The 12,222-nt window shown below is 38.2% G+C and overlaps 1 protein-coding gene across 1 annotated transcript in view; it reads left to right on the top strand.

The window, feature by feature from the left end:
• The first annotated feature begins 502 nt into the window (after positions 1-502).
• The window catches only part of LOC130241176 (dedicator of cytokinesis protein 2), a 298,239-nt gene continuing 286,519 nt past the window's right edge, over positions 503-12,222 (top strand). The window contains exons 1-7 of the mRNA XM_056472897.1: positions 503-577; positions 699-750; positions 6,881-6,964; positions 8,518-8,558; positions 8,673-8,728; positions 9,854-9,950; positions 10,335-10,486. Coding sequence (XP_056328872.1) covers positions 503-577; positions 699-750; positions 6,881-6,964; positions 8,518-8,558; positions 8,673-8,728; positions 9,854-9,950; positions 10,335-10,486 — 557 coding nt within the window. The remainder of the gene's footprint in view (positions 578-698; positions 751-6,880; positions 6,965-8,517; positions 8,559-8,672; positions 8,729-9,853; positions 9,951-10,334; positions 10,487-12,222) is intronic.

Below are 12,222 nucleotides of genomic sequence, written 5' to 3' on the forward strand. Positions count from 1 at the left end.
TGTAAATATATAGCACCAACTGAATTTCTGCTTAGAAATATGCATTATTAAGGACATAATTTGGACAACTTTAAAGATCATTTTCTCAATATTGTGATATAAAAAAGTTTTGTTACAAAAAAATCAACACTTGTGACAGGGTTTGTGATCTAGGGTCACAAATAGTGAATCAGTCGGCCAACATATTTCATACAAGCCATTAAAGTGTGTGCTTTAGTCCTGCTGCATACAGTGGTCAGTCGATCGAATGTAATTAAGGTCAAGTTGGTTTTATATTCACACATTCATTCAGTGACAACTTGTGACCCACTCCTATTAACCACGCTGAATATTCGGTCAGAAATAGCATGCAGGTATGACTTCAAAACAGCATTAGCACTATTTTAATTAAACCATAAAACAATGTCTTTGGCTGCTGATTATATGAATATATTACCCTGTTTGGCATTTACGAATGAATATTTTCTGACAATATATATATATTAAAGGTAGAAAGTTCCGAATGTGCGAATATAAACCAACTCAACCCCAGTTGAAATGTAAAGGCCAAAAGAGGAGGAAGAGGAAGAAGTCGGCAGTCAGTCATAAAAGGAGGAGGAGCGCTTCATGCTGAATTTCTCTCACACCCAAAAATAGCATAAGAAAGGAACTGAGATACTCCGAAAGAGAAAATACAGACGCAGAAGCGCGCTCTATAGTCCAACCAATGGACTCCTTTGGACAAAACAAACACTGAAAGATATGGAGTTGGTGAGTTTTGTTGGTTATTAATGTGCATGTGTGTGAGGAACACCTGTGATTTTGAGTGTTTTCCATGCATTTAGTGTGTGTGTTTGTGCGTATCTCTTTGCAGCAGGCGTCTATAGTTGCTCAAGTTTAGTTCCTATATCTCAGGATGTGGCCAGAGACGAATCCGCCAAGCCGCCCAACAGTCCCTGGCCTAAAACTGATTGCAGAGTTTTATCATCTCAGCTTCGCTTTTGCTTTGAAATGCAGCAGATATTCAGATTTATGCATTAGTCGATTGAACGTGACTTTTTAAATGCAATAAACTGAACTGTAAGCATTAAATACGGCTCGTCATTCGGCTTTCAGCTCTAAAAATGTGTCTCAGATTTAATGACTGGTTACATTAGCATTTACTGCAAGCAGATCAGTTGATGTATTGTGCACTTTTGGAGTTGAAAGGATTTGCTTTCCTTTAGGTTGTCTGCTAAATGCTGTAGATGTGCTTTTAGATTTGTGCAACAGTGAGCAATATCAAGACCTACAGTAAATTAGTGCACAATTGAAACTGAAAGTTTAATAGCTCGATTTTGGTTGTTAGATGTTTCACATGAGAGAAATATTCTAAATGTGCTCATATTGTCTACAACAGAAACGAAGTGGTGATCAAAGAGTGTGAGATGATATGGAAAAAGGGCTTTGAGCCTTTTCCAAACTGAATTTGCTTCTAAAATGTTTTATTTTCTTTTAAATGTTAAGGCCAAATGTTTATGCACGTCTAGTTATTTTGCTTTCTGAAATGTATTTTATGATTATTAATATTTTAAAGCGATTATTTGACGTAATAGAGTGGAGAAAAAACATTGCTTTTAAAGTGTTGTTGACTTTACTTAACAAAGTGAGTAAACCCAGTGCTTTAAAGTGTTTAGTTGGCGTTACTTAATAAAGTGAGTAAACCCAGTGCTTTTAAAGTGTTTAGTTGGCGTTACTTAACAAGTGAGTAAACCCAGTGCTTTTAAAGTGTTTAGTTGGCGTTACTTAACAAAGTGAGTAAACCCAGTGCTTTTAAAGTGTTTAGTTGGCGTTACTTAACAAAGTGAGTAAACCCAGTGCTTTTAAAGTGTTTAGTTGGCGTTACTTAACAAGTGAGTAAACCCAGTGCTTTTTAAAGTGTTTAGTTGGCGTTACTTAACAAAGTGAGTAAACCCAGTGCTTTTAAAGTGTTTAGTTGGCGTTACTTAACAAAGTGAGTAAACCCAGTGCTTTTAAAGTGTTTAGTTGGCGTACTTAACAAAGTGAGTAAACCCAGTGCTTTTAAAGTGTGTTAGTTGGCGTTACTTAATAAAGTGAGTAAACCCAGTGCTTTTAAAGTGTTTAGTTGGCGTTACTTAACAAAGTGAGTAAACCCAGTGCTTTTAAAGTGTTTAGTTGGCGTCTTAACAAAGTGAGTAAACCCAGTGCTTTTAAAGTGTTAGTTGGCGTTACTTAACAAAGTGAGTAAACCCAGTGCTTTTAAAGCGATTAGTAGGCCCACACAGAATCTGCACGTGCAGAATTCTGCAGATTTTAACTCATTATTAATTCTGTTTTTTTATAAGTGTAAATGTGTGTGAATTTATATTAATCAGTTTTTCAATTAATTACAGTAATATTATTGACTAATATGAAAATATTTATATGACTTATGTACATGCAGTTTGTACAGTAATATTTTCTGTCTTTAGTAGAGACATTATATGAGAGACTTGCTTTGTTTACCAAATAATGAATCTAATTGGATTTGCATTGTAAACATTAAATAAAGTTAATAAGCTATATATTGATTATATTATAATGTTTTTAGTTATGATACTCGCAAAATCATTCCGCAACAAACTAAATTTAACAAAATTCTCCACAGAAATAGCAAAAAATGTCCGCAGATTCTGTCTGGCCCTAGCGATTAGTTGTCAAAAATAAATAATATTATCCTTAACTTTATTATATAAAATGATTATAATAAAATTTCCTTTCGTAAATGTATCAAAACTGAATTTTTGTTTTATCAATATGCATTATTAGCTTAATTTGGACAACTTTAAAGATGATTTTCCTTCTAAATTGTTTATGCACATCTAGTTATTTTCCTTCCTTAAATATGTTTGTTTTTTTCTAAATTCATTCATTATTTTCTTTTCGGATTAGTCCCTTTATTAATCTGGGGTCGCCACAGTGGAATGAACCGCCAACTTACGCATATGTTTTACACAGCGGATGCCCTTCCAGCTGCAACCCATCACTGGGAAACATCCATACACACTCATTCACACACATACACTACAGACATTTTAGCTTACCCAATTCAACTGTACCGCATGTACCGGTGCACCCGGAGGAAACCCACGCCAACACTAAGAGAACATGCAAACTCCACTCAGAAATGCCAACTGACCCAGCCGAGGCTCAAACCAGCGACCTTCTTGCTGTGAGGCGATTGTGCTACCCACTGCGCCACTGTGCTACCCCCCAGATCAAATGTTTATGCACATCTAGTTATTTTCCTTCTCTATTTTGTTTAATGTAATGGCCAAATGTTTATTTACATGAAGTTATTTTTCTTCTATAAATATGTTTTTTTAGAAATGCGAAGTTCAAATATTTATACACATAATAATTTTTCTTCTAAACAAGATCTTTTTCCCTGGAAATGCAAAGACCAAGTATTGATGGACATCTAGTTATTTTCTTATTAAAAATGTTGTTGTATTTTAAATGTAAAGGCCACATTTTACGCACATCTAGTTATTTTCCTTCAAAAACATGTATTTTTTTTATGCAAAGACCAAATGTTTATGCACATCTAGTTATTTTCCTATTAAAATATGTTTTTTTAATGCAAAGACTAAACATTGATCCACATCTAGTTATTTTCCTTCTAGAATATATATATGTAATATTATTATATATATATATATATAATACATCTAGTTATTTTCCTTCTAGAATATATATATATATAATATTATTATATATATATATATAAAATACATCTAGTTATTTTCCTTCTAGAACATATATATATTTATTTATTTATTTATTATTATTATTTTCAAAGTTGAAAAAAAAATACACAAAGTAAATATACAGAGCTTATATTACCTCAAACTCTATATTATTGCATCATCTGTGGGCTAAATGAAAGTGAAAAGTGGACCATTAAATTACACTAACACAATAAAATAAGCAATTAACCACCTTTTGGGAAGAAACATGTCATGCATATTGCAGTGTAAATACTTAATTATTAACTCAGGCGAGCAGCTCAGCTATATGTTTATGTTTATGTGTCCAGCGTTATCCTGAAATTAACTGAAAGTGATTCAGTGACTTTATCAGGAGTAATTTGTAGTTAATAATAATAATAATTTGTAATAATTCACACCGCTCACTTAATTTATTTGTGTGCGTCTTGTTAATGCTTCTGATTCTGCAGTGTAATGTGTAGCCAGCACATCTGTAGCCGGCTGTGTGTTTGCTGGAGGAAATTAGGATATTATACATGTGAAAACTTATTACGAACTTAAAGTTAAAGCTGATCTGATCTTGCGAATGCTGATGAGCTGCTTATTGGATGTTAAATGAATTGTAAACACGCTGATGGCGGCGTGTATCTCTGTGTGTGTGTTTGTGTGTGTATGTGTGTGTGTGTGTGTGTGTGTGTGAGGTGTTGCACAGGAAGTTATTCTGAGAGGAAGTAGGCCAACGAACTAGCAGAACTAAGTGTGTGTGTGTGTGTGTGTGTACGTTTTTGTCATATATCAAGACACAAATTTGTAAAATGTCACTAGGAGTATTGTTAGAAGTATAAAATGCTTTTAAATCGTACAGAATGTACAGATAGTCATGTAGACATGTAGGATATACAGCTTGTACAGTATAACCCAATGGAAACCTATGGAATGTCCCCACAAGTCACTAAAACAGTATAAAAGTCATTACGTCTAAGGGAGGTTTGTCTCTAAAGATGATGTTGGACTTTTCATTGGGACTAATTTTAATTACAGTGTGTAAGTTGAGATGTGTGTGTGTGTGTTGCCCTTAAAGGGATAGTTCACTCAAAACTAAAACATCTGTCATCATTTGCTCATCCTTTTCTCTTTTCAAACCTTTATCTGCTTCTTTCTTTTGTTAAACACTAAAGAAGATACTTTGAAGTAGAGCTGCACAATTAATCGAAAAAAGATCTCGATTCGACCACCTAGACCAGTGTTTCCCAACCCTGTTCCTGGAGGCACACCAACAGTACATATTTTGGATGTCTCCCTCATCTGACCCATTAACTTCAGGTGTTGGAGTCTCTTCTGATGTTATAAGTTGATTCAGGTGTGTTTGATTAGGGAGAGGTTGAAAATGTGTACTGTTGGTGTGCCTTCAGGAACAGGGTTGGGAAACACTGACCTAGACGATCCTAATCCAGCATTTCTACGATTCTGCCAATTATAAGTTCAGGAGAGAAGCAAAGGCGGCTGCGTGAGTCTTTTCATTGTTTCACATACACTGCTCAGCAACATGGACACCTCCAATTGATGTTAAAAGAGTCTCATACTGTATTTATAAGGTATAATTCACCTGAAATGTCATTTGTCTTCATATAATGCTGTCTTCGCGACTGGGAAATCACACGTGATGTGAGCTGCTGACCGTGAGCTGTTACCACAGAGAGGGTGGGCGCACAACCTACTTAATGATAGATGTACGCATCTACTTTAGTAAACAGATCCTGCATAGGCTGTGAGTAACAGGTGTTACAACCGGCTCCAAGTTGCAACATTAGAGAGACAATATGGACCAGGTAAATTGAAAAGAGAAATGATTTATTAACAAGAAGTATAATTAACAAAAGTATTTAAAGCAAAGTCAGTATAAATGGAAGTCAGTAGGGAAAAGCATGTGTATGGTAGTGAACTGAGCTCATGATCCAAAACAAATCAAAAAACGCCAGGGCAGGGACGTCCGGCTAATCGAGCTCGTCCTCAGAAAGAATGCCGGACTCTTTAGGCACCACACAATGGGTCTCAGGTGAGATGACCCACCCACTAATTTGCAATCATGCAGGCTCTGCAAAATCACTCACACAACAAGCAGGTCCCACATGGGACCTAACACAGGTAATAAAGTTGTAAATAATATTCAGTGTATTATTAATATTTAATAATATTAATATTTGTGGCACAGAGTGATCGTTTGAGAGCCGCGAGCGAAGTATGAACAGCACTTAGCAGTGAAAATGAAAGCGAAAGCGTGCACATCATTTAAATAATCATATCGCATCGAGTTATGATTACGGCAAGCGTTTGATCTGTTTATTCTTTCATAGCGAACACACAGATGTGCATGAAAATAAATGTTTACAGTGTCAGAATAACTACTCTAGCCTATATAATGTTGATTTAACCAGTGAATTAAATGCTCTAATAATGTTGTCAATGACAGATTGCAAGCATATATCTCAAACATAATTCAACATCAGAATTATTATAAGTAGAATAGAATTATTTATAGACACCAGTAGACCTACACATCATATTATTATTGTTGTTTTACCATATGTTTGATAAAAAACAATAATTACAGACTCATATTAAGCTTTATTTTACATCTACAGAATTATGAGAAAATCCTGATCTTTATTTTAAGCAACATAAATCACGATTCTCATTTTAGCCAGAATCGTGCAGCTCTACTTTGAAGAATGCTGAAAACCTGTAACCATTGACTTCAGTAGTATTTGTTTTTAATGCACGTCAATGGTTACAGGTTTCCAGCTTTCTTCAAAAATATATTTTGTGTTCAACATAAGAAAGAAACAAGTAAAAGATGAGTAAATGATGACATATGTTTAATTATTTGGATTATTTTACCCTATTTTTACCATTCGGGGGAGAGTCAGTAGGGAGTAAACTTTCATTTTTGAGTGAACTAACCCTTTAAGCTCAGCACTCTTTTTTTAAAGTAGAAAGCAGAGGAAAACAGAGGGGATTCTTACCGTTTGATGTCCTCATAGAAATGCTTGAGAAAATAAATACGACTGTGACCGAGGAGAATCACTTAAAGCCTTTTCCAATTCATCTGACGAATTTCACACCATTTTATATTTGCTTTTTTTACTTTGAAGTTAAGTGGAATTTCATCGCCAAAGCGGAGAAGCAGTTGTCGCTGGTCATCGGGGATGCGGTGTACATTGAAGAGTCATGCGAAGGTGATATTGCTTTGACTCTTTTGCTTTAATGCATTTGGAGCTAGCTGTTATCCACTGAAAATATGCATTTAATTGAGTCATGCATGGTGGATTCATTGATATAGCACTTTTATATAGCACATATACACTTACTGGCCGCTTTATTAGGTACACCTGTCCAACTGCTCGTTATTGCAAATGTCTAATCAGCCAATCACATGGCAGCAACTCAATACATTTAGGCATGTAGACATGGTCAAGACGATCTGCTGCACTTTAAAGTGAGCATCAGAATGGGGAAGAAAGGGGATTTATGTGACTTTGAACGTGGCATGGTTGTTGGTGCCAGACGGGCTGGTCTGAGTATTTCAGAAACTGCTGATCTACTGGGATTTTCATGCACAACCACCTCTAGGGTTTACAGAGAATGGTCTGAACAAGAGAAAATATCCAGTGAGCGGCAGTTCTGTGGGCGCAAATGCCTTGTTGAGGTCAGAGGTCAGAGGAGAATGGCCAGACTGGTTCCAGCTGAGAGATAGGCAACAGTAACTCAAATAAGCACTCGTTACAAGCGAGGTCTGCAGAAGAGCATTTCTGAACACACAACACGTCCAACCTTGAGGCGGATGGGCTACAGCAGCAGAAGACCACACAGGGTGCCACTCCTGTCAGCTAAGAACAGGAAACTGAGGCTACAATTCACACAGGCTCACCAAAACTGGACAATAGAAGATTGGAGAAACGTTGCCTGGTCTGATGAGTCTCCATTTCTGCTGCCACATTCGGATGGTCGGGTCAGAATTTGGCCTCAACAACATGAAAACATGGATCCATCCTGCCTTGTTTCAACAGTTCAGGCTGGTAGTGGTGGTGTAATGGTGTGGGGATATTCTCTTGGCACACTTTGGGTTCATTAGTACCAATTGAGCATCTTGTCAACTCCACAGCCTACCTGAGTATTGTTGCTGACCATGTCCATCCCTTTATGACCACAGTGTACTCATCTTCTGATGGCTACTTCCAGCAGGATAACACACCATGTCATAAAGCGTGAATCATCTCACACTGGTTTCTTGAACAGGACAATGAGTTCACTGTACTCAAATGGCCTCCACAGTCACCAGAGCTCAATCCAAATAAGCACCTCTGGGGATGTGGTGGAACGGGAGATTTGCATCATAGATGTGGAGCAGACAAATCTGCAGCAACTGTGTGATGCTATCATGTCAATATGGAGCAAAATCTCAGGAATATTTCCAGTAACTTGATGAATCTCTGCCACAAAGGATTAAAGCAGTTCTGAAGGCAAAAGGGGGTCCAACCTGGAACTAGTAAGGTGTACCTAATAAAGTGGCCGGCGAGTGCACACCAGGGTAATTCCAAGGATTTTAGATGACAAGGAATTGAAAATAATCCTAAAATGCTAGTTATAAATCAGATAAACAGAGACCTTATGTAATATTTAAAATATAGTGTAAATAAGAACAATGGGGGATTAAGCACAGGACTGATTGAGGAAATGAAGGAGACAGACGTGTTTTTAGTCTGCATTTTCTGTTCTGTTTTCGTTGCAGGATGGTTTAAAGGTTACACCGTGAAGAACAAGGAGAGAAAGGTGAGCTACTGACTGCATGTTTACAGTATCTGTTGAAGAGCTGAGTGTTTAATGCTGAATATCTGAGCTGGAGCTGCTCTGCCTGCTGCTATTTCACTTCTGTCTTTCTTTAAGGGAGCGTTTCCAGCCAGCTTTATAGAACTAAAGGAGGTCGTCATCGAAAAGAGAGGGTATGTGCATACATCCATCCATCCATCCATCCACCATTCTATCCATCTATCTCTGTCACTTATACAGTCTTTTCATGTTTTGGCCCATCTGTCCTTCCTTCCTTCCTTCCTTCCTTCCATCATCCATTCATCCATTCCTGTCATTCACCAATCTATCCATCCATCCATCCATCCCTCCATCCATCCCTTCATGCATCATTCTATCCATCTATCTCTGTCACTCATACATTTTTTTCATCTTTTGGCCCATTTGTCTATCTATTTATCCCTGTCATCCATCCATCCATCCATCCATCCATCCATCAATCCATCCATCCATCCTTCCTTGCCTGTCATCCATCCATCCCTGTAACCCACCCATCCTTCCATCAATCATCCATCCATCCCTTCCTTACTACTTTCCATCCATCCATCCATCCATCCATTCATTCATCCTTCCTTCCCTGTCATCCATCCATCCCTGTAACATATCCATCCTTCCATCAATCATCCATCAATCCCTTCCTTCCTTCCATCCACCCATCAATCAATTCCTGTCACCTATGCATCCATCCATCCATCCATCCATCCATCCATCCATTCATCCATCCCTTCCTTCCTTCCTTCCTTCCTTCCTTCCTTCCTTCCTTCCTTCCTTCCTTCCTTCCTTCCTTCCTTCCTTCCTTCCATCCATCCATCCATCCATCCATCCATTACTGTCACCCATCCATCCATCCATTTATCCATTCTGTCACTCGTCTATCCATCCTTCCTTCCTTCCTTCCTTCCTTCCTTCTGTCACCCATCCATCCATCCATCCCTTCCTTCCTTCCTTCCTTCCTTCCTGTAGGTCCATCCACCCATTCATCCGTCCATCCATCCCTGTTACTCACACTTCCATTCCATCCTTGCCATCCATCCATGCCTGTCACCCACCCATCCATCCGTCATCCGTCTATCCATCCATCCATCCATCCATCCATCCATCCATCCATCCATCCATCCATTCATCCATCCATCCTTATGCCGGTCTATCAGTCATCCATTCATCCATTCTCATCTGTCTGTCTATCATCCATCAATCCATCATAATCTGTCTGTCTATCATTCTCTGACCCATCTCTCCATCTCTCCGTCCTCCTGCAGTGATGAGGAGATCATCATGTCTGCCGAGATGCCCCTAGTGAAGGAGGTCACCACCACACTCAGAGAATGGGGCAGCATCTGGAAACAGCTCTATGTGGTGAGACCATCAAACATCTGGATCTGTTCATTACAACCTAACAGACTCCTCCTCCTCAAGCCGGAGGGGGCGTGGTTAAGTATGTTAGCCACGCCCAATACCCCAGACAGACCAAATCTATGAATTTATCTAACAAGAAGTGCATTTTCAAACTTCAATTAAAGATTACAAGGGCAAACCATTTTTAATCTTAATGACATGCACAGATGAACCACAAAACTAGCAATGTAAGCTAACAAAATCAACATGGCTAGTTTTGATTTCATCTGTAATTTAAGGTCATCAAAAAACAGTAATCATTAATCAGAGTAATGTCTTAATGACATTATGATCAGACCATCTGTGTCCATGTAAATGTATTCAGAGTGTGTGTTTGTTTGGCAGTTGTCCAGCAAGAAGGAGCGTTTCGTTCAGGTGCAGCGTCTGATGTGGGATCTGATGGAGTGGCGTTCACAGCTCCTGTCCGGGACTCTGCCCAGCGACGAGTTCAAGGAGCTCAAGCAGAAAGTCACCTCTAAGATCGACTACGGAAATAAGTACTGTTTAATATCTTCTCTAAAGTGTTTTTATTGAACAGACAGGTCATACATGAAACACACACAGTTACTTTTCACCTTTTTATTTCTATTTTAGTAACCATCCCAACCCACAACAATTCCCCTGTATAACAATAAACATTTCAGAATCAGGAAGATTGTATATGCAACCATATGAAGTCAGAATTATTAGCCCCTCTGTATATTTTTCCTGTTTAACGTAAAGCAGATTTTTGTCCAACACATTTCTAATTCCTTCAATTATCTTAAAATCATGTAATGCACTGTTCATTCAAACATCTCTCACATTTAATATGAGCATATTTACTGTACAAAACCTGTCAGTGAACTATGAGGATTAAAAAAATTAAACAATCATTGTTTATCAATCATAATCAAGTTAAAATGTTCAGTTAATCGAGATTTAGATTTTAGGTCAAATCGCTCTGCCCTATAAGATAAATAATCTTGCTGTTGCTTTGAAATAAATGAGAAAATTATCACCCCATTGGAAGATTACTTAGCGTGATCCAGGTAAAAAATAAGCCAAAAAATATTGACAAAATATGAAGTGAGATTGAGCTGCTACTTAAACCATCCATGCTTGTTCGAATCGCCAGTGACTTTAACCTCCCAGGGCTTTGTGGCCACATACGTGGACATCACATTTAGCTCTTAAGTGGCTATTTAAAATACTTGGATTGTTTTAGATATTTTTTCAGACATACAGTGTCATCCTGCATATGAAATGTCCCAAACACTATTTTAGCTGTCCAAAATGGGCAAAAAAAATGTTGTTTTTACTGTCTGATAGTCAAAGCATGTTAAAAAAAATTCTATGTTAAAGGGCCCATAGTTTACCTCTTTTTTTATGATTTAATATTAATATTCTGGTTCTTCTGAGTGTGCAAGTTTAGGTTCAGTTCAAAACACAATTCAGATTTGTTTATTATAATGTGTTAAAAGTGTCATGTTGGGGGCGTGTCCACAGCTCGCTGATTTAGGGGTGTGTTGCTTCACATGTAAATTTGTTTCGGCATCCCGCCAACGTAACAAGGGGGCGGGGCCATGAGCTCACCCGCTCTGCGTTTGCAACAGAGTTTGACAGGAAGACTGCGAGAACGAGCTGGAGTGAGAGGTTTAGCATTCAGTCGTACATGTACGACTCGGACACAGACCAAGCAGAGAGTACAAAATCATTTGTGTCTGTACAGTTTTACAGCCAACTGTGTGCTAGTTTCAAGTGCTGATCTTGTACACAGAAACTAAAAACCACACACACTGAATTAACTTTGACTGAGGCACCGGATGCGCCGCTTGAAGCCGCGACACGGCACACCAGACACTCTCTGTGGCGCGGCAGAAACATGAAGTGTCCCAAATCGTCGCGCCACACATTTTTGAATTCTAAACATTTCTGCAGCGGTCCGCGGCGCCCAGCCGTCGACTTGAGTGTACCCTGATAGAAACCGATGTTTAGAATTGTAAAACGCATGCTAGTTAAGATCACAGGGAGCTTCTGGGATCGCGAGAAATGCAAACGGCTGAAGTATAAGGTAGACTCAATGAGAAGTACACATGTTTGCAAACCTACCTAAAGATACAACCAATAATTCCGATTAGAGCGATAATGTGGAGAATATTGATCTTGTGTTGAGCCCAATGAGCCTTGCATCTAAAAATAGAGCTAGCGTGTTTCCTTTAGTGATATCGCTTCGACTCACGCTGAAAATGGC

The sequence above is a fragment of the Danio aesculapii genome, chromosome 14 (assembly GCF_903798145.1).
Source record: "Danio aesculapii chromosome 14, fDanAes4.1, whole genome shotgun sequence".
In the NCBI taxonomy this organism is placed as follows: Eukaryota; Metazoa; Chordata; class Actinopteri; order Cypriniformes; family Danionidae; genus Danio; species Danio aesculapii.